General features: G+C 40.8%; 1 protein-coding gene across 2 annotated transcripts in view; it reads right to left on the reverse strand.

Moving 5' to 3' along the window:
* VEPH1 (ventricular zone expressed PH domain containing 1) overlaps positions 1-21816 on the reverse strand; it is a 214706-nt gene that overhangs the window by 131606 nt on the left and 61284 nt on the right. For both annotated transcript variants that reach the window (XM_063104466.1, XM_063104456.1), the window contains exons 4-5: positions 16526-16692; positions 6571-6780 (exon numbers count right to left, since the gene is read on the reverse strand). In XM_063104466.1, coding sequence (XP_062960536.1) covers positions 6571-6780; positions 16526-16692 — 377 coding nt within the window. The remainder of the gene's footprint in view (positions 1-6570; positions 6781-16525; positions 16693-21816) is intronic.

Here is a 21816-nt window from a genome sequence, read left to right on the forward strand (position 1 = left end):
GGGTGCAAAACACAGCGATGGGGTGCATGCTATGTGCTGGTATGTGCCTCCTAAAGAGACCAGGTCCCATATGAGGATCTAACTATTAAACTAAAATTGTTTCAGTTCGTTTATGTGAGACTTAAGTAGATGGACAGAAACATGAGTTCAAATGGGACTCAAAAAAATCAAAGCCATTCCTACAAGAGTATCTTCTTTTATTGACCCATGATAGGAAAGATGGCTGCAATAACCACAATATCCTAAGAAGTGGGCTGAGACCACTGCATGGCTGAGAGAGTCTAATGAGGGAGGAGATAACGAAACAAATAAAACTCTCTAAAATAGAAACAAACATTCTATTTCAGTCCTCCAAGGAGAAGGAACATTAATCTGGCTTGGCTTTAATTTAAACCACTTCCGATTTAGTTCATGAGAGATTTTTTTTTTTAAATCCTGCAAACTTATTCTAGCTGTTTTTAGGGGGGTGGAGCAGGGGGACCACCTCCCCTTTATGGAAGGCAACACACTTCCAGAGCCCCAAGAAAACAAGGCCTATTTCAAATGACAAAACTTCATGAAATGGGGCTTTATTGTTTTGTCAATCTTATTCCTCCTAGGAGTGATGGTGGACAATATAAGTGCAAAGCAGACACCTAGTCCACTTCGAGGGGCAGAAACCTATATACACCAGTTATGTTCCAAAAAAGAAAAAAAGGGATAGCCAGTTCTGCGTTTCACCTTTAATGACACACGTGGTTGTCTGCAACACCTCAGTCCAGTTCTGTCTGTCCTTATTTTGACTCGTCCTACACATACCCGTACATCCAGCCACCTTCTTTGGAGAAACAGGGACAAAGTGCTGACACTTACTGAATGTTTACTATTTGCTAAACATTGTTCTGCACAGTTTAACTCATTAAATCTCACAACAATCCTGTGAGGTGAATAATATTCCTATTCCCATTTTACAGATGAGGAAACTGAGTCAAGAGAGGTGATGTGATTTGTCAAAGGCCACGTAGCTGGTAAGTGGCTGAATCAGGATGGAAACCCAGGCAACCTGATTCCTGAGCCCACCCTCTCAGTCGCTGGGCTGTACTGTATGGACGCCCCATGGCAAGCAAGCTCATTCACAGACATGTCCTAGGTGGTGGTCACTGTTCAGTCTACTGTGGTAAATGTTCCTTCTCGAAGCTGTACTCCAGCCATTTTGCTGCCTGCTGAAGCCTTGTATGCAAAAACCTCTTTTCATGGTCCACTCAGCATCATTTTCACTTAAGGCACCTACCGAGGAGCCAGGATGCCTTGGAATTATAGGCAACCATGCCTTACCACATGCTTTCTGCTTAATGACCCCACGTTCCCATTAAATTCTCATCTTTCACCTGTTAGATATCAGGTAGTAATTGTGTAGGCTCTGAAGTATAGTACCCTCTCCACATTAATATTTTCTTCCCCTCTCTTAAGTAATAATTGTGTCACCTAGAAGAATTAGAAAGTGACTTGATCAACTGAAAGTGTCAAGTGAGAATTCAATCTTCAAATTCTTAATTATCAGTACTCTTGAGTACTTAGTTATTCTTCTGGCCACGCATGAATTCAGATAGATATGATATAACTTCTTTCTTCTGGAAGCTCAGAGACTCACGGAGGAGAAATAAACCTGGGCTTGCAAATTACAATGTGGAACTGTTGGTGTGACATTTGAGGTACAACCAAAGCAAGGTGGGAGTATAGACTGGGGGTGTTAACTTTGCCTAAGGGAACTGGGAAGAACTCACAGAGGAGACCTCATTTGAGCTGGGTCAGGAAAGATAAGTAGGTGAAGGGGGCAAGGACTATCCAGGCAGATGAACAGGCTGTGAAGATCATGATGTATGTTAGAGCAAGAAGTGTTCAGGGAAGGATGTAAAATCCTTAGTAGACAGAATGCAGGGGGGATGGAGTAGGCTGGCCAGGTAAGAGCTGAAGTTAATGAGGGAGATTTGGGTCAAGCCAAGGAGTTTGGATAGTATTTGGCAGTGGATGAGCCTACAGAAGTTTTCATGCAAGGAAGTAGGATCACACTTGTATTTTTAGGAAGAAAATTGGTAACTCTACTAAAGATACATTGGAGTTGGAAGAAGCACATTCCTTTCTCATTAGCCCTCTCTAGCTAGGCAGGTTTTTATTATACCAATGCTGCAATTTTGTTGCTGTTGTTAGTTAAAATTCATCAAGCACTTGTATGCTAGGCACTGTGCTAAGTGCTTTGTATGAATTAGACGTCGGTATGTATGTTTGGGGATGCTAGGCCCTTAGGAACTATAAGAAGTCACTTCTGCTATTGTCTGAGAGGTCTCCACTGCAATCTTCTCATTTGAGAAAGACAAAAGGGCCCATGTATTTTTGCTATGTTTAGGACATATGTAATAAAATACTATTTCTTATCTGTGAATTTGCCTCAACCGAACATACCACAGCAGTGGGGTAAGTCCTGGCATTGTGAAGAACCAGATATCACCTTCACTGGACAGAAAGGCGTACCCCAAGAGCAATAATTCATCAGTTGCCCCAGAAGTGGATTTCTCAGCCCTTTGGTCCTTCTGGTTGCATTCCCCCTCCAGTAGATGTGCTCTGAATGCCACTACATACTTGGAAATGGTCTGTGAGTTGTGGCATGGCCTCCCACAGTGACGCAAGCACTATATGGCTATTAAGCATGGCTTCATTTAAATTTGGACAAAAAAAGATCCCCAAGTTAATTTGAGAGATAGAGAAAATAATGAACTGCAGATTTTACTTTTTGTTTTATATGTATACCTCTCCTCTTCTGGGTATAATACAGACTGAACAATTATGATGCTGCAATCAAGCTGTTGAAAGCAGTTCGCCTACCCAGATGGGCCCTGATTTGAAAGACAGGTGCCCTGCTCTGGTTCCCTGTGGCCAGCCCTGCAGTTCTTACACATAGCTTCCTGCAAGCACAGGAGGTAAAGCATAAGCCAATTAATAACTTGGGTGATTTCAGGCTGACTCTAGCCCTGTGGCTGTCTCCGGACTAATAATTGTATACCCTTAGGAGATTCTGCTCTTCTTCTTAAAGATCAAACCTTGGGGTTTGCTGGAAACCAGGCAATAAGGGAGGGGTCTAACAGTAGGCTCCACTCAGTCACAGATTGTGCATTTCAAAAGTTGGAGCAAGATTCCAAAGTTAGATTGGCTCTTCTGTATTTCCAAAATCTTTTAAATCTTAGCAATGAAATTATCTGATAATTTGAACCCCTGAAAACAACTGAAAGTTTTACTTTGGTGTCAAAGAGAAAATTTTCAAATTAAGTCAATTTTTTGATGAGACCAGAACGGGATGAGAGAGAGGATCCTAGGGCCAGAGGTCAATAGGATCCTGTGACTGTCTCATCAGAAACACCCCAACCATCCCCATGTCTCATATATGCCCATGTCCCATTGTCTGCCCATAGACTAAGCTCTGCACGTAGAGAGCAGTGGGGCTTTTCTAAGGCAAAGTTTCTGCTGTTTCCTCTTTATTGCAATTTCCTCTCCCATGGGGGCCCAGGACATCATACTGAACTTTGCCCTCATGCCCACCTTAGGAGTTTCTTGTTTCTTTTTGGGAAGAGGCTGGGTGGGAATATACATACATAGCTATCTTGCCTGTTGGTTTTGGTCTTTAGGAATATTGCTCCACAAGATTTTATTTAGAAAGTTGAACAGATTCACTCAAATTAAGCAGTTGCTAGCTGCTTAGACTACTACACTTACTCTTGAGACATCTGAGCCGTAGCATTTCTTAAAGCTAAAAGAAAGACTTTCCAATGGTAATATCTTGGGCATTAGAAGCAAACAGGAAGGGGCATTATTTCTGAGCAAAGCATCCTGCATGACATTGATAGGTAATTTTATTAGACTGATCCTACATGAACTGGAATAATGGCATCTAAGAATATCAGGGCCAGAAGGGAGTTACACCAATGTATAGCTGTTATTTTTGAGGAAAGAGGAATGGGAATTGACCAGCTGCCACAGAGACTGTTGCTTGTCCTCCCCCGTTTTTACTGCCATTCTCTCTTCATTAGCTGGGCATGTGGCCACCTGAACTCAGACTGCTTGTTCTGACCTCCCTGGCAGCTGGGTGTGGTCATATTCAGCTTTGTTCTATTTAGCCAATGGGATGTAAATAGGAGGTTGTGTTTGACTGTCTGGAAGAGTCTTTCTCCTCTTTCCCCTTCCTGCTGGCTGAAATGCTGACCTGATGGGTGGGATGGTAGCAGTGTTGGATCATGAGATGAAAGCAACAAGGCAGAAGGAGCCTGGGCCTCTGAAACATGGGGCTCAAGACTGGCTGCCTTCTTCATGTGGGAGAGAAATAGGTATCTACCTTTAAGTCACTCCTGGTTTTCCTTGTCTTGTTTTCATGTTACTGTCAACCAAACCTACTTGAAACTGCTATGTCAGTAGTCTAGAAAATGATTAAATTGATTAGCAATGGCTTGACGGAGGAGGACAGAATGGATGATGGGCAAGACCTGATTCTGAATCTAAGAGATTTTAAGTATTCTGTCAGGGGTTCTCAAATGCTGATCCACAAACAGCTGCATCAGAATTACCCTGGCAGAGGTTCCCGTAAATCCAGATTTCTGGGTCTCTTTCCTGGAGATTTCAATTAAGTTAGTATTCTGTGAGGCCCAAGAATTACAGTATTTAAAAGTTTCCCTTGTAATACTGATATCCAGATATATTTGGTAATTATTTGATCTACCACGGTTTTCTGCTGGGGGTAGGAGAGGTGAACTCAGAACCACCAGAAAAATTTGTTTGTTTGGGGGGGCAAAAAAAGTACAAACAAATTTGTATTCTGAAATGAATTATTCCTCAGGTTATTTGGATCCACCTCTTCTCCTCTGCACCCACCAAGAGTCACATGAATGTTGCCTAACAGAGCAGCCTCTTTCATATTAGGTTTGGTTCAGGCAAACCTACAGTGACATAATTGCATGTAGCTAGTATTTCTGGTTGTTTTTTTTTTTTTTTTTAACAGAAGATTACATTTTCCACAGGAAGTTTAGTCACCTCCAATGTGCATTACTATACATTAATGAGTCATAAATGTACTTACGACAAAACAACTACTATTAAAGCAAAGAAAGAGTATGCTTTTTAAGGATTCCAGAGCCTCACACTTCAGAGGTTGAACCTGTCATCCTTGCAAAGGTGTTCAAGGTCAGCAGACTCAGTTAAACAGCTGTCAGCTGATATTGGCCTGATAACACTCATGCCAGCTGGTTCTCCTGGCAGCAAAGGTGACAGGCAGGAGAAAGTGCTACCAGAAGGCAGGCAGTGGCAAGGGCAAGACACTCCCAACAGCAGTGAACAGAAAGGGATTATACTAAGCAGCATGTCTGCACCAAAGAAGTCCCCTTTCAAGATCCACCCTCACACTGACTTGTGCAGGCTGCCTGGGAGCTCAGTTCTCCTGCTAGAGGTGAATTGTCTCTACCAGGAGGAAGCCCAGGACCCAAGGGCTCTGCACCACTCTGAGCAGAAACAAAATACAACAGCACCAAGGAACCGTTTTAAGACAAAATTTGAAAATGAATGCCAAAGATACAAAATATCTAATTCCAACTGGGTCTCTAATTACCCTGTCAAAATTTGGGTAAGTCACGTAAACTTCCTGTTTTTTAATTTTATCTTGTGCAGAATCAAGGGGTTAAACTTGATGAACTATGAAATTCCTTTTAAAAATTGAACAATTTTTATATTTCTCTAATGGCTAATTATATTATATGTAAGTCAATTAAAGGAAAATCTCTTTATCAATTATGTATTTGCTTTTATTTTAAAAAGATAAAAATCCTGAATCCCAATATAAAATCATCAGAGACACTCTTCAGAACCTGAATTTCTGGAAACATTCTTAGTTGTTAGAATGGAAAGATTCTAATCCCACAAGATCTAATGGCATCCTGTTGTCCCCACCGAAAGATTCCATTATGCAAATATTTAGGCTAGGACTTTTAAACATTTACGAACGTTTATTTCATTCTCCCAAATAACATCATTCAGGGTGCTCAAAACATACTCAGGCCAGGCACTTATTGACATGACAGCTATGGGCTGTCATTAATGAGTAGTCTCTGAGACCTAATCTGTGCTCACCGATTATCTCCTGGGTTAAGTAGAACTGCAGTCAGAAATGAGATAAAGCTCTTTTGTTGGTTGTTATTAAACAAAATCATTGACAGCTGTGGGCTGTCATTAAGGGATAGTCTCTGAGACCTAATTCTGTGCTTACTGATGGTCCCTGGGTTAAGCAAAACTGCAACAGAAATGAGATAAAGTTCTTTTACTGGTCTTGAATCTATCATAGTGCTCCCTCAATCCTCCTTTCTCAGGTAATACACCAGCAATGAAATCCTCACTTCCTGAAACTTACACATAACCCTGCTACCTTGACCCAGAGGCCACTGTCCATGCAAAAGGTTTGAAGGAGAAATGGGAACTCTCAGAAGTTCCAAGACAACTTTGTAGGTCATAGACCGCCAATAGATTAAGTGCCAATAGAATTCAGAAAGAAGGCAAACTTACTTCATCCACATGCCCAACTGCTCCATAGATCCTTGCCATTTGTCCAGTGAGGTAGGGGAATCTCTCACCAACCTCTTTCAGCATTGGAAGAAAACTGCTCAGTGCCATTGGTTCATAGCCTGCTATTTCTATAAGGATGTTTAAGATGACATCATTATGGGTTGAATCCTTCAAATGCCCAATTAAGAAAGGCATACACTTCTGAACCACCTACAAAGAGAGAGGAGAGGAGGAGGTAAGAGAGAAGAAAGAAAGAGAATATTAATAAATCAGAATCAAGTTTGAAAGCAAACTTTTTTTTTTTTTGGTATTAAATCTGAACTCAACACATTCTGGAATTATTACCCTCACTGGTATACTTTAAAAAATCTCCCAAGTTTGGAACTTAAAATTTACACTAAAATCATTACAGGTTTCCATTTCTTTTTCTCTTAATCTGTGCCCTGCTGTTGAAGAGTAAGGTTTACAAAATGCTTAGACACTGCTATTCATAAACCAAGTTTTTATGTCCTCATCGGAAATGTTTCATATCCTCCAACCACCACAGGAGCTGCAATTTAAAAGGCAATATAAGTATGTAAGAGATCCTTGTTGACTTTACCCAAAGCCTTCAAATTAGAGAAATATTGTTTAGAGATGTTTAATAATAAAAATAAGAAAGAAAAGATCTCCCATATTTTCTTCAATTTTCCATTTTGATCACAAAAACATAGTAATAACATAAAATAATAAAAGAAAAATGATTGCCACTCTTTTTCTTGTTTCTTAATGCTTTCATGAATGTAAGGATGAAGTAATTTGTATCAGAAAATGTGACTGGTGGAATAAAGTTGCTGCTACATTAATACACAGACATGTTGCATACTGACAATTTAGTGATCTGTTTTATCTGCTAAAATAAAAGAATTAGAAAGAGAAAACTGTGAAGAATAGAACAATAAAAGTAGAAAAGATTTGCCCAACCACATTTCTGCTAAGCTTATTTCTTTTGTTTGTTGTTGGTTTGCTTTCTTGATTTGTTACTTTTTTGGTGAGGTAGAATTTAAATGTAGATTCCAGTGTTAAAACCAAATCTGATAGGCCAGCCCCGTGGCTCACTTGGGAGAGTGCGGCACTGGTAGCGCCAAGGCCACGGGTTCAGATCCTATGTAGGGGTGGCTGGTGCGCTCACTGGCTGAGCGTGGTGCAGACCACACCGTGCCAAGGGTTGCAATCCCCTTACTGGTCAGAAAAACAACAACAACAACAACAACAAAAAACCGAATCTGATGCACAGCCCAATTTGCCCAAAGCTGAACTCATAATCCACCCCTGCCAAAAACCTCCTTCTCCCACCAGCCCCTCCAGCCCCCAGTGTCTCCTTTTGCCATAAATGACACTGTTATCCATCTGGTTACTTAAGTCAGAAATCTGGGAATTACTCTTGACTCCTGTTTCTCCCTTACCAGCGGCTGTATCCAAGGCAATCACCAAGTCCTGTTGATGCCACCAACCAAGTATCCCACAGGTCTGTCCATGCCCCTCCATTTCTGTTCATTTAGTCATTCACTCATTCACGCCTGTTTATTGAGTCCTTCCTATTTGCAAGGTCTGTTCTAGGTGCTGGGGATACAGCTGATAAATCTGACAGGATTCCTGCCTTCATGGAATAAAGCCCACTATCTAGTGAAGGAGACATTCAGTAAAACCAGTAAACACATCAGAAATGCATAATTATCAATTTTAATAGATGTCATGTAGGGGAAATATAGATCTCTGTGAGGGACTGTCCCAGAGCCCTAATTTGGGCTGGGGGTCAGGGAAGGCCTCTGTCAGTGGGGACATTAAGCTGAATTGGAGACACAGTCTTCCTGCACTTGGATTATCCCAGCAGCCTCCCAACAAGTCTCCCTGCCTCAGTCTTGCCCACCCAGTCCCTTCTCACCGTATGTTCACACGGTGTCCCTTCCCTTCTTAAAACCCTTCAGTCACAGCCCTTGCTCTCAAGATAGAAGCTTAACATACCTTCTCTGACCTGACTCCTATTCATCCTCCCACATTCAACCCCTCCCCGTCCCGTCCCACCCTCCCCCCATCCAGACCCCATCACATAGCAACTTCAACCATGCTGAATTTAAACAATTTTCTTGATCTGCTAAGGTTCCTTTTGCATCTGGGATTTTACTCACGTGATTCACTCTGCCTGGTGTTCCTGTTGCCCCTGTTTTGCTGGACTAACTCCTAATCATTCTTGAGGTTTCAGAATAACTGCTATTTCCTTTAAAGACTTTCAACTCTGCTCCTCTTCCCCTCTCAGCCTAGTGTCCCTGCTGAAGCTCCTGCTGTACCCTCGGTGGCCATGAGCAGATCCTTTCTATGCTCCCTTCTCACTGCTGGACTAGGTGTCAGCCTGTCAGGCTGGATTGAGAGCTCTACGAGGTCAAGAGTCATGTCTATTCTGTACCCCATAGTGCACCCAACGACTAGCACTAAGCCTAGCAAGAAGGTGAGTCAGTAAATATTTGAGGAACAAAGCAAAGGAAGGAAAATCTAAGTGATTTTATAGAGTGACATTTGAATAAAATATCTCCACCATCCCATAGTTGTTGAATAGTGGTACATAATGTTCAAGCATATATACTGTCATGTGTCCTATGCAACATAACTAACAGGGACGTAAAAAAAGACAGTTTTGAAATAATTAAAATTATTCTATGTAGATATTTAAACTTCATATTCACATCTAGTACTTTAGAGGAAAGGACAGGGCTAGTTTTGGGTAAATGGCCTGTACTTGTAAGAACGAACAGTTCTATAGATGCTGCCTGTGCATTTGGGAGCGATTGTATGCTTCTTTAGAAGAAGCCACAATCAGTCCCTGGCACATATGGCAGAAGTGTCAGCCAGCTGCTTCAGGTCAGGGCAACATGTTCAAGCTGAGGCCTTCAGATGTGGAAAATGTGTGCACGTTTCCTGCCCCATTCTATAAAATTCCATTTCCCAGCCCTTACTCTTCAGGTCCTGTTCCTGGAACACCAAGGTCTCTGACATGTGCTTCTTGCCATGCCAATTTTACTTTTTTATTTAAACTCCAGCCATCCATTCCAAGCCACACAAGAATGTGTTGTACCTCTTACCCCATAAAGAAACATAAAAAAGGGGGGGGGGGGAGAGGGAGGGAGGGAGGGAGGGAGGAAGGAAGGAAGGAAGGAAGCAAGGAAGGGAGGAAGGAAAGTAAGTTCAAGGAAAACACATATGCCTGGGCACAACTGAATTCATAGAAAAGCGAAGAGAAGAGAAGCTCTGAATAATGTAAAAAAACTAGTAACAATTTTACAAATTAAACAAAAGTTGATTCTTTTACTCAGAATTCCTAATAACCCAAAGTTTATTATGATGGTGATTGAAAAGACAGATACTTTTTGAAGTTTATCGCACACATAAAAGAAAAGCGGTGATTTGGGCTTTAGATAGATAATTCTTGGATTAGAAGGAATTTTATTTTCCAAACACAGGGCACTTCCTTAGGCTGGTCTCCTCAGTGCTGCCTTTGTGTCTTGGTCACAAGCCTCGTCTTTGCTGAGAGCAGTGCAGTCACTAAGACAACGCGTCTGGCTGGCAGAGAGCAAGCTGGCATGGCCTTCACTCAGGCCATACCCCATTCCAGGGACCACTGAAAGGGTTTCCAAACTGTCCTCCTTGCCTCAAGTATCTCCCCCTTCTGTTCAGCCTCCTCACTGCCACCAGAGTTATTGTCCTTTAATCCTGATCTGATCACATCAAGTCTCTTAGAGACTTTCAGAGTCATGGCCCATGGCTAGAATCCCAATGCCATGGCATTTCAGGGTCTCCACTGATGGGTGTATCTGCCACTTCTTCCCCCATGACCCAGCTACACCCACTGGCCATCACAATGGCTTGAACATGGAACGAAATCTCGTACTTCCAAATCCAATCTCAAGTATCTCCACTCTGGGAAGCCTTCCCTCCGGCCCACCCTGACACCTGGGGCTAGACACACCAGATATTCAGCAACTATATAAAATGTTCTATCCTCCTACCCGACAAAGGTACCTATCTAACAATCTGGGATGCTCGATTTGAATTTAGAATTTTTGGCCTCTGTAGAGGGAACCAGGAGAGATGACCCCCAACCCCCACTCCTCACCCACCCCCTTCTCTTTTCTTCCTACCCCTGGCTTTGCCCTGAATGTGAATATCCCAGCCCACACATGCAGCTCATCTAGGGCTATGGGGTCGCACTGCTGGCATGGCTTACCCACAGGAGAATGGACCCAGGGACCAGGCCAGCACAAGCCCTGGGAGCAGTCTTGAGGAATCTAGAAAGGAATTCCAAGGTCCCAGTTACCTGGACTGTGTTTAGTAGGTGAGGTGGGGGATGGGAACTGGGGCACAACCAGAAGAGGGCAGACCAGAACCCTCTGAAGCGAGCTGCCTAGGGCGGGGTCCCAGCCTCCACTTCTCTGGTTCTTCCTGAGCAGAATTAGCCACTTCCTTTTTGTGCTCCCAAAGCAGGCGTAGCATTTTGTCATTGAACTGAGGTTTCATCGACACATCTCATCTCCCTTGGGCAAGGCCACCTTGAGGGTTAGGGCCGTCTGAAAACATAGTGTCATAATTTAATTGTCAGCAAATGACATTTAAATTCTAACATATCAAATAAAAGGTAAAGAGCTATTGTGTGTGTGTGTGTGTGTGTGTGTGTGTGTGTGTGTGTCCCTACACACTCCTTCTTAAATTAGTCCTCAGGCCCAGTTTTCTCTTTCAATTAATTTGGCTAGCATTAAGAATCTGTCCATCTTTAGAAATCTACAAATCACTATCACTCTTCTCATTTTCTACTTTCTCTCACCATACTGAAAAATACACATTCTGAAAACCATGGTTGGCTCTAAAGACTGTTTTAGAATGTCCATGTATTCCATCACTCCATCTGCTTAATGTGCTGTAAATGACTTTTTACTTTAAATAAATACCAAAAGTGACCTCTGAGTATTGTCAACCTAGTGACGCTATGTTAGGTACTCTAAGATTAGGTATGTGAACAGGAATGCTCTGCACTGAGAGAAAATCCTGGAAATGACTCTTCTCTAGCACCAGAACACAAAAGCAGTTTCTCTGGGTCTGAACATTAATCAGTGGAGGCTGCACTTGGCACTTTCTGTCACTCATCTCTGCGTGCCTGGAGCTAGCAGCCCACATCCTGGGGTTAATAACAGATGTGCTTATACGTGTTACTAAATTCCGCTCCTTGCATTGGCTAGACTATAGCGTGGTTTGTGGCAGCCAACAACACAGACTTGATTCCCATAAGGGCCACTTGGAAAATTGACCACCCAGCCTTTTCTTACCAATGGATCCTGAGGATTCTCTGGAGGTACCAGCCATGAATCACTAGCCAGAAACTGCCTCCCTCCATCTGGGAAGAATAGCTTCCTGAAAAGAGGGATGCCCAGAGGGCAACGAGGAAGGGGTCCTCCTCGCCCCACCAGCCACATCCTGGAGCTCCCAGACACGTGATGTGAAGCTGTGCCACCTTCTCAATCTCATGGACTAGTCAGCTCTGCATAGAGAAAAAGTTTGTTCGAGGGCCACGTTCTCACTGGTCACAGAAAGCGGGCAGCGAGAGGTGCATTCAAGGAAACACGAAACATTCCTGCATGTTTCCCTAACTGAGAACCCACTCAGTTTACCTCCAAGTTACAGAGCATTGGGGGAATTTTATACAAAAAACAAAAGCTCCACTTTGATTTAAATTTGACAGGGTCAGAAATCTTCTATTCAGCTTATTTCTTTTGAGATGGAATTGACTAGACTTAAATTGAATGCTTCAGTCTGCATTTCCAATAGCTGCCATTGATTTCACTCTCTTTTCACAGTAAGCCCTTCGTCCATATTTCCCTGTTCCCCTTGCCCACCATCTAACTAAGGAACAGGAGGAGAGAGGAGGCGAACCAGGTACTTCTGACTCCCGTCGCCCGCGGAGGGGAGCCTCATTAGCAGGTGCGGGCTGCAGGGGCACGTGCTGCAGGCAGAGCCGCAGGTAGAGTGGCAGGAGGCAGCTGGGGTCCTGCCTGGACATGAAGGGAAAGGCTGATGGAAATGGGGTTGGGATGTTCCCCTGTTACAACCTCTTCCCCCCATCAAGACCCTGGCATGGGCAGAACCCTGTAGGCGCTGCCTAAACCCTGCCCTGGCCACTCCATTCTGGGACCCACACTCCATACCCATGATACCTACAGGAATCTGCATTCCCCTCTCTTATTCTGTTCAATTCTCCTCATTCTCTTGTCTAGCTCCCCACCTCAACTGCCATCTCTCCCACGCTTTCCATCGTGTCCTATGGAACTCCCATTTGCTTCACAAGCCACAATCCTACAGCCTCAGTTTTTAGTGTGTTGAGGTCAAAGTACTTCACTGGCTGGAATTAGACTGGGTTTAGGCTGTAGCTTGGCCTTACCTGTCTGGCTTTGGGAAAGTTACCTAACTGGTATCAGACCCAGTCTGACTATAGTGGCCAGTGGGAGAGGTGGAAACTGCCCATATGAAAGTTGGAGGCTCTGGTAAAGATGAAGCAGGTGTGAAAAGCCCCCTCAGCAAGTCACTTCTTGGTAGCACCACTGTTCTTAACCTCTCCAAGCTGGCTCCTGCGTTTGTAAAATGAAAAGCTTGTGCTGAGTAAATGAGTCCACGTCTGTAACATGCCTACACAGTGCCCGGTGCGTGGTATGCGCTCAGCTGCTGCTGGTGCCTTTGCCCTGCTCCCTGCACTCTATAACGCAGTGAGAAAACTACTCCCCTGCAGCCTTCCAAGTGGAAGCTGCTTAGCTCCTTCCCCAGGCCAAGAGACAAGGGAGTCAGCTTCAAAGTCCTGGATCTGTCTTGCCATTTACTACCTGTGTGACGATGGGCAAGTTAATTTCTCAGAGCATCCATTCTGACTGGTGTAAAATGGAGAAAAATAGTACATCGCACAGTTACTGGTAGGATTAAATGAAATATTAGATGTAAAAAAAAAAGTCCTTTATGAACAATCAAGTTCTCTGCAAATTTAGGCACTAATACTAACTTATCCATGTTAAGAAATATTCCTGAAGGGACTTCTGTGTGCCAGTGCTATGCTAGGCACTGGGGACATGGTGGAGAACAAGATGGTTCTCATATCTCAAGCAACTGCCCCCAGTCAAGGTGGTCCAGAAGGAGAGAGACCAGTACAAGACAAATTTGTTACAGTATGAAATTTGCTAGGTGGGGGAAAGAAGTCAGAGTAGATTTCTAGCAAGAAAGTGACGTCTAAGCTTCTGTCTAAAGGGCTGGAATAGTTAGCCAAGAAGGGATGGTAGTGGTGAGAGAAGAACATTCCAGGCAGGAGCATAGCATATATGTAAAGGCTCAGTGCCCCAAGACAGTGCCCATCCGTGGGTACCTGAGACTGTAGTTGTTTGAGGTGTCAAGGCTAGAGGGGCCCCATGAGGCCAGAAAGTGGTTGGAGGACTGATTTTAAATGGCTTCATCAGCCCTTTCCTGCATCTCTGGGCAACCATAGAAGAGTTGTAACCAGGAGTCTGACGGGACATCTTTGAATGCCATATGTGGGTCACCCTCACTCTTGGATGCTACCTTACTGGGTAGGGTGTCCCTGAGTCCTTCCCCCCCAACCTTCCCTTCCATGTGCAATGCACAATAAATGACTGCCTCCACCCACCCCACTCTGAGACATTGCCCCCGTGGGTCACTGATGAGCCCTGGTTGCCAAATCCAAGGTCAATTCCATCTCTTGTCTCCCTTACTTCTCTAGACCTTGACCCTGTTGAGCTACTTTTTTCCTCTTTGGAGAGCCCAGCACAATCTATCCTGGTTCTCCATGGTCTCCACTCTCTTTAGTTTCTTGTTCATTAATTCATTTCTTAATTCAACAAGTTTTTATTGAAGCCCTACTATGTGCCCAGTACTACTATGTGCCTACCATATGCTACTGAGTATGACAAATATGTACACAAGTTTATGATATAGACATGGGTCCTAATGTCCTCAAGGAGTTTACAGTGTACTGGAAGAGGCAGACAGGCAAAAATAATGACAATATATTGTTCTAAGGGCAAAAGCAAAGATGCATACCAGGCAACATAGAGGTCCCCAGTCCTCTGCCTGACCTCTAGTCTTGCTACTCAAAGTGTGGTGCCTGAAGCAGCAGCAGCACCTCCAACACCTGGGAACTTGTAAAAAAGATAGAATTGAGGGCCCCATCCCAGACCTACTGAACCGAAATTTCTGGGGCGGGGCTCAGGCACTGGCCAGTCTTCCTCGTTTCATCTCCTAAAGCCTCCTGTGGAGCCTGCTCTCCAATGTCCAGGACTCCCAGCCCTGCTCCACATCCTGAAGGCCCTAGCCCCTCTGTTCCACCTGCACAAAGCTACACATCTTGTAGGGTCTAGCATTGATGCCATTCCCTTTGTGGGACTTCATGGCATCTATTTCCTCTTAAGGCAGAATTCATTATCCCTCCCTCTCTGTTCATGCCATTTTCAATGCACTCATCACCTTGTTAAATTCAGTTTGGTTCTATGAAAGTTTCCTGAGCACTATCAGATACTATGCAAAGGTCTGGGATACAGAGGAAAAGAAGAAATTATTCTTTGCTAAAGGAGCTTGCAGTCTACTGTGGTTAATTATGCACATGACCACTCTTTTTTGCCTTTCTTTGAATAAGTTGGATGTTGAATACAAATATTACAGTCTTCATTTTAGTGTTAACTGGTTTTTCATTTAGTGTTAAATGGAGCAGAGATACAACCATGATTGATATAACTTTGGGCTGACTCTTCATCTTTGCACACATGTTGGCACCCTGCAGAATCCATTTTTACTTCTCCCTGGCATACTCTAGTTTCTATCTGGGTATCCTCCAGTTCAGGAGAAGCTTCAGGGGTGTATCATGAGTCCCAAACAGAGAGGATATCAGGACTTTTGCTTGGCTGTTGCTGGCAGTGGTGGGTGTAGCAGAAGCATGTGGCCTAGAGAGCCCCTGTACCCTCTGGAGATGACCAGGAGAAAGGCTGCAGAAAATGAAAGCCAAAACCTAGAAATCAAATCTAAGAAATGGGGTAAGAGAAACCAGTGCGGGTTGGGTGTTCTGTTACTGACAACCACAAGCATCATAATTGTTACAATCTTTTACTTGAATCTAAAGAACAACTGATTTGCTATCTAGAAAATGACCTATTGCTCTCACCTTAGGCTGATTTACTCACAAATCATGTGTAGGATTTTCCTTTGGCCCAACCTGATTCTCGATTCCTAGAACTGCATGGCCATATTAAATTTCCATTAAAGCTACCCTGCAGTGGCTACAGATTTGCCCATTTGTTACTTTTCATTACTATACCCGTAATTGTTTATTTCATGTGTCAACTTGACTGGGCCAAGGGGGTGCCCAGATATTTGGCTAAACATTATCTCTGGATGTGTCTATGAGGGTTTGTGGATGAGATTAGATTTTGAATGGGTAGACTGAGTTAAGCAGATTGCCCCTCCAATGCGAGTAGGCACCATCCAATTGGTTGAGAGCCTGAATAGAACAAAAAGGTGTGGGAAAGGAGAACTCAGTATCTGCTGATTGCTTGAGCTGGAACATTGGTCTTCTCCTGCCCTCAGACTGGGACTTACACCATCGGTCCTCTGTTTATCAGGCTTTCAGACTTGAACTGGAACTACACCACTGGCTTTCCTGGGTATCCAGCTTACAGACAGCAGATGGGACTTAGCCTCCATAATTGCATGAGCCAATTCCTCATTTTATATTTATATATATATATATAAAATAAGTAGATGAGTGCCTTCACTTAGAGATAGATGGGTTCAGTCATATGAGTGAGGTCACCCTAAGCACACATCCTGTTCACAAACCCAGAAACAAGCCTGGTGTGTGGACCATCACTTGTAATGTAGTTTTTACCTCTGGTTGTTTTCTCTTTGCTGCTACATGCAAAAGACGTAGTAGATGGTACTGTTCTGGTTGTTCCAGCTTAGACATCAAGGCCAGGAGTTCTGTTAAGTGTCTGTTAATTGGCTGAGGCTGTTTTTCATACACGGCAGGTAACACTCTCAACAACATGACGTTACCTGTTGAGGGAACAATGAAGGGAATGGTGACTTAGCCCAAGGGCGATAGAAATAACATTATTGTCAATGCAATAACGTTTGCACTTACACATTAACTAGCACAGACTGATGGCCAAGTCTTCTGCTAAAAATAACACAGTACCTTACTCTGAAAAATCAGTAAAGCATGATTTAAATGAATTCCATAAAAGGGGATATTTTATGATACGATCAGCATCATTAACTAATGAAAAATTTTCCTGTAATTCACCATGGGGATACAGAAACATTTGACAGTAACCAGACCACACCCTTGAGAAGGACAGTTCCGATAAAGAATTCCTGATGAGGAAACAGCACTTGGATGATGTTTAAATGGAAATTAGGCGGTGCCATGAACATGAACCTAAATGAAAACTGAACAACAATGAAAATCCAGAGAAATATATTCACGTTCCTAAGAGACATAGAAGAATGATTTAGACAACTGCCAAACAGAACCCATACCTTATTTTTAGGAATAGTTTTAAAAGTAGCAATGCAAATTTAAACCCCCAATTTCTGCATTATTTCAAGAGAAGTTTAGACTCAGCTTGTTTGTCATATGTGATTTGCCTGAAAGATGTTTATAGACAACTGGATTTAAAATGGCAAAACCTGAAGAAAAAAATATTACATAAGCTATAGGGACTTATCTGCAAACAATGTATGGGAAGCATCTGCTTATTACTTTATGGTATGGATTTTTTTTTTTCTCAAAATCTTCTCAAGTACTTAAATGTCTCAGAGGAACTGGTTTCTAAGGATTTCTCAAACAAGAATTTTCTTGACCTTATTTACTTTTATTGTACTTTAAATTTGGCTTTGTATTTAGAAAACATGCACAGAAAGAATCAAATAAGCAGGAATCACACATATGTAGAGCTTATTAAATGGTAGGGAGGACATGCCCATATATAAAAGATATTTAAATAAAAGTGTTAAGAAAAGAAGGCCAAGATTTTCAGAATATCAATATCTAAATTTAATGAAAAGGTGATTCTGGGTAAAATTGAATGTATTTGGTTGCCAATGAATAATGAGATTTGCTTTTTCCACATGTAGTTCAAAGAATTAGTCTCAAACAGGTTTTAGTCATATGCCCACAGAATACAAAATGTTGAAAATATTCAGGATTTTCTTAAAAAAAAGAAGTTGTGTCCATTAGCATTTATTTTGAACAATTTAATTTTCAATGATTTATTTGTTTTCTTGCTTATTTTTAGTAAGAGTTTCTCCCTAAAGGATCAGGAATTTTTAATGTAATCCTCAATTTGTTCAGACCACATTAGGTTCTAGAACTTAGTTATGGGAACACACTGATGAACTGATGAGAAAGCTCATGTTCCATGGGACTGTAGATGAAATCTAAGCCAGGAAACTGGGCATGTCTTTTCAGTACAACACTCACTAAAGCCTTGAAGGCGAAAACCCCAGATTAGTCATTTTCAGCTGACTCAAATTTCAATCAAATAATACAAAAATAAATGCAAAAGAACTTTTTTGAGTCAGAAACTGATGAAGACATCTAGGTGTAGAAATCCTATAAATTCCATTCATAAATTAATACATTCTTTTAAATTATTAAGTACTTCAAAACATCAGATGAATGTAGGTAATAACGTAAGGAACACTGGTGTGCCCACCTACCAGCTTTGTCAAAACTCAGCCTCGTGCCGTCATTGAGTCCGATCTCATTCATTTCTTTTTCTCCCCAGAGGCAACCACCATCATGAAGTTAGTCTTTTTCATTTTCATGAATGTTTTTACACCTTAATTACATGTGTATGTATCAATAAACATTTTATAGTATTGTTTTGCATGCATTAAAATTTTATATGAATAGTATCATTCTGTACATGTCCCCTTGCATCATATTTTTTTCTACTCAACATTATGTTGAAGTTTTATCTCCAAGAAGCTCTCCTTCATTTATTCTGTCAGCTGTATGGTATCCCTTGTGTAAATGCACAATGACTCCATGGCTGAAAGGCAATTTATTATTATTATTTGCTTTTATCAACAGTGCTACAATTTTTACACCTCTCCTGGAGCGTAAGTGGACTGAGTAGAAAGGCGGTGTGTACAAATTGTGTCCCTGAGAGTTGAGTTTCTAGATGTTCCAATTTTTTTTGCGAAGAGGTTGTTTTCTATAGCTGCCATAAGAAATTATCACAAAATTATTGGCCTAAAATAACACAAATTTATTATTTTCTACTTCTGTAGTTCAGAAGTCTGACATGCGTTTCACTGGGCTAAAATCAAGGTGTGGGTAAGGCTGAGTTCCTTCCTGGAGGCTCTAGCAGAGAATTTGTTTCTGTGGCTTTGCCAGCTTCTAGAACATCTCTTAGTTTGTGGCCCCTGCCTCCATCTTCAAAGCCAGCAGCATGGCATCTCTCTGACCCTGCTTCTGTCATCACATCTCCTCCTCTGATTCTCTCTTCTGTCTCCCTCTTCCACTTTTAAGGACCCTTGTGATTACAATGGGCCCCCCCCGAATAATCTAGGATTATCTCCCTATCTTATATAGCAAACTTAAATCTATCTGAAATGCAATATGACATAACACGTTCACAGATGCTCAGATTAGGACATGGACATCTATGGGGAGCTGTTACTGTGCCTACCACCAACATGATCACAAGTTACACTCCCCCAGCAGCACGAATATTTTTGTTGTTCCACATCCTTCTCACCATTTGGTCTTGACAGACATCGGATTTTGATAATCTGATGGGGTATAAAATGATATATCATGTTTTTAAAAATTTTTCATTTCCTTAATAACCTGTGGGACTGAGCACCCTTTTTACATATATTTACACGTCATTTCCTCTCCTGTAATTTGGTCATACATAACCTTTGCCTACTTTCTCTTGGGATTTCGCATTTTTCTTATTCATTTGTAGAAGTTTCTTATTTATTCTGGAGACTAATTTTTTGTTGGCTTATCAATTTTAAATTGCAATCTTAATATAGTTTTTTCAATTTTTCTACTTTATGGTTTATAATTTTTTTTATTGATAAATCTTTATCCATGTTTATAAAAATATTCTATATTTTCTCTTAAAAGCATTATGGTTTTATGTTTTGTATTTGTCTTTAATCCATCTGAAATTTACTTTTGTACATATGAGGAAGGAATCTAATTATATATATATATATATGTGTGTGTGTGTGTGTGTGTGTATATATATATATATATATATATTTGTGTATAAATAATTGTTCCAGAATCGTTTATTGAGTAGCCAATTGTTACTCTTCTGATTTGCAACATGTATTATGTTTCATATATTAGGTTTCCAATATATGTCTGGATCTGTTTCTGGGCATTTACCTATCCCTTCACCAATTCCTCATTTTCTTAACAGTGTTAACTTTATAATAAATTGTTACATCTCACAGGACAAGTTTCCTCCCTTCTATTTCTTCAAATTCCTCTTGGCTGCTTTATACAAATTTTAGCATCGGTTTGTCAACTTCCTTGAAAAAATAGGCTGGGATTTTTTTTTTTTTTTCATTTTAAATATGTAGACTAATTTGGGATAATTGACATCATTGTGAAACTGAGTCTTCTCACTCAAGAACATGATTTATCTTTTCATCTGTGTAGATCTTACTTATGTCTTCCAATAAAGGATTATAATGGTAGCTGTGCTTTGTGTATTCTTTTGTTAAATTGATGTCTCAGTATCCCATATCTGTTGTTGCTACTGTTAATAGAAGCTATTTTTAAAAAGATATTTTCAATTTGTTTGCTGGTAATAATAAAGCAATCGATTTTTGTATGCTCATCTTACATGCTGTAAAACTTCAATTCTTTTATTAATAATGTCTTTTTTTTAATCTGTTGACATGATCGTGTGCTTCTTTAAACTCTTAATGTGATCAATTAGTAGATATTCTCACATTTAATCAATCTTGCAGTATTGAAATAAGCTCAACCTGTTTATGATATATTTTTATGCATATATTTCTGGGTTCGTTTGGCTAATATTCTATTTAGAGTTTTTGCACTTATGTTCTTAAATGAGACTGGCTGCAATTTTCCTTTCTTGTACTGTCCTTATCTCTTTTTGGTATCAAACATAATAGACATATAAAAAGAACTCAGCACATTCCTGCACACTCTATTCTCAGGAGCAGTTTTTATAAGATGGGGATTATGTGTTCCTTGATTGTTTGGTAGAACTTGCCTATCAGATCATATGCATGATTCTATATTTCATTATATCAAACTGAAATGATGTAGTTTAAGTTCCTGTATACTTCACAGTTTTTTCTTTTTTTGCATTTGAGTGATCAGTTATGAGAGAGGTGGGCTTATCAGTTATGTGAAAGTTTCCCTCCATAATTATGGATTTGTCAATTTCTCCTTATATTAGTCTCTGGTATATATATTTTGAAACAATGCTGCTAGATAATTCTGAGATATCTTTCTGGTAAATGTTTCTTTTATCATAATTCACTTATACTTTTTTGCTTAAAAGTCTATTTTTAACTGATATTAATATAGCTATGCTAACTTTTTAAAATAGCACTTGCTTGGTATGTTCTCCTAATCTTCTCCCCTTTTAACTTTTTTTTCTTTTTACTTTCAACATTTCTACTTTCTTATTTTTTTATGTGTGTCTTTATCAGTGATACATTGCTGCATTTTAAAAATATTCCTGACAACCTTTCCCTCTTAACTGGAAAGTGTGTTTTGTGAACATTTATGATGATTATTTCTATATTTGAATTTATATTTACCACACTATATTGTGGATTTTATTTATCTTGCTTTGTCTGTGCTTTTCTTCCCTCTGTCACTGCTTTCTACTAAGTAGATCAAGTTTTGTTGTTTTTTTTTTTTGTTTGTTTGTTTGTTTGTTTTTTAAAATTCCTCTATTCCTTCTATTTGGATGTCTGTTTCCTTTTGGTTTTGGTGGTTGTCCAAAAATTATAACAAACATTCTTGAATGAAGAAAATTAATTTATTTCTCTATCATCCTCCTGAACAATAAAAGGATTTTAGAATACTTTATTGAATATAAAGAGGACCTTTTGGACTATTTTCTTATATCTATCTTCCAGTTCATTAATATTCTCTTCAGCTTTTCC

The sequence above is a fragment of the Cynocephalus volans genome, chromosome 1, assembly GCF_027409185.1.
Source record: "Cynocephalus volans isolate mCynVol1 chromosome 1, mCynVol1.pri, whole genome shotgun sequence".
In the NCBI taxonomy this organism is placed as follows: Eukaryota; Metazoa; Chordata; class Mammalia; order Dermoptera; family Cynocephalidae; genus Cynocephalus; species Cynocephalus volans.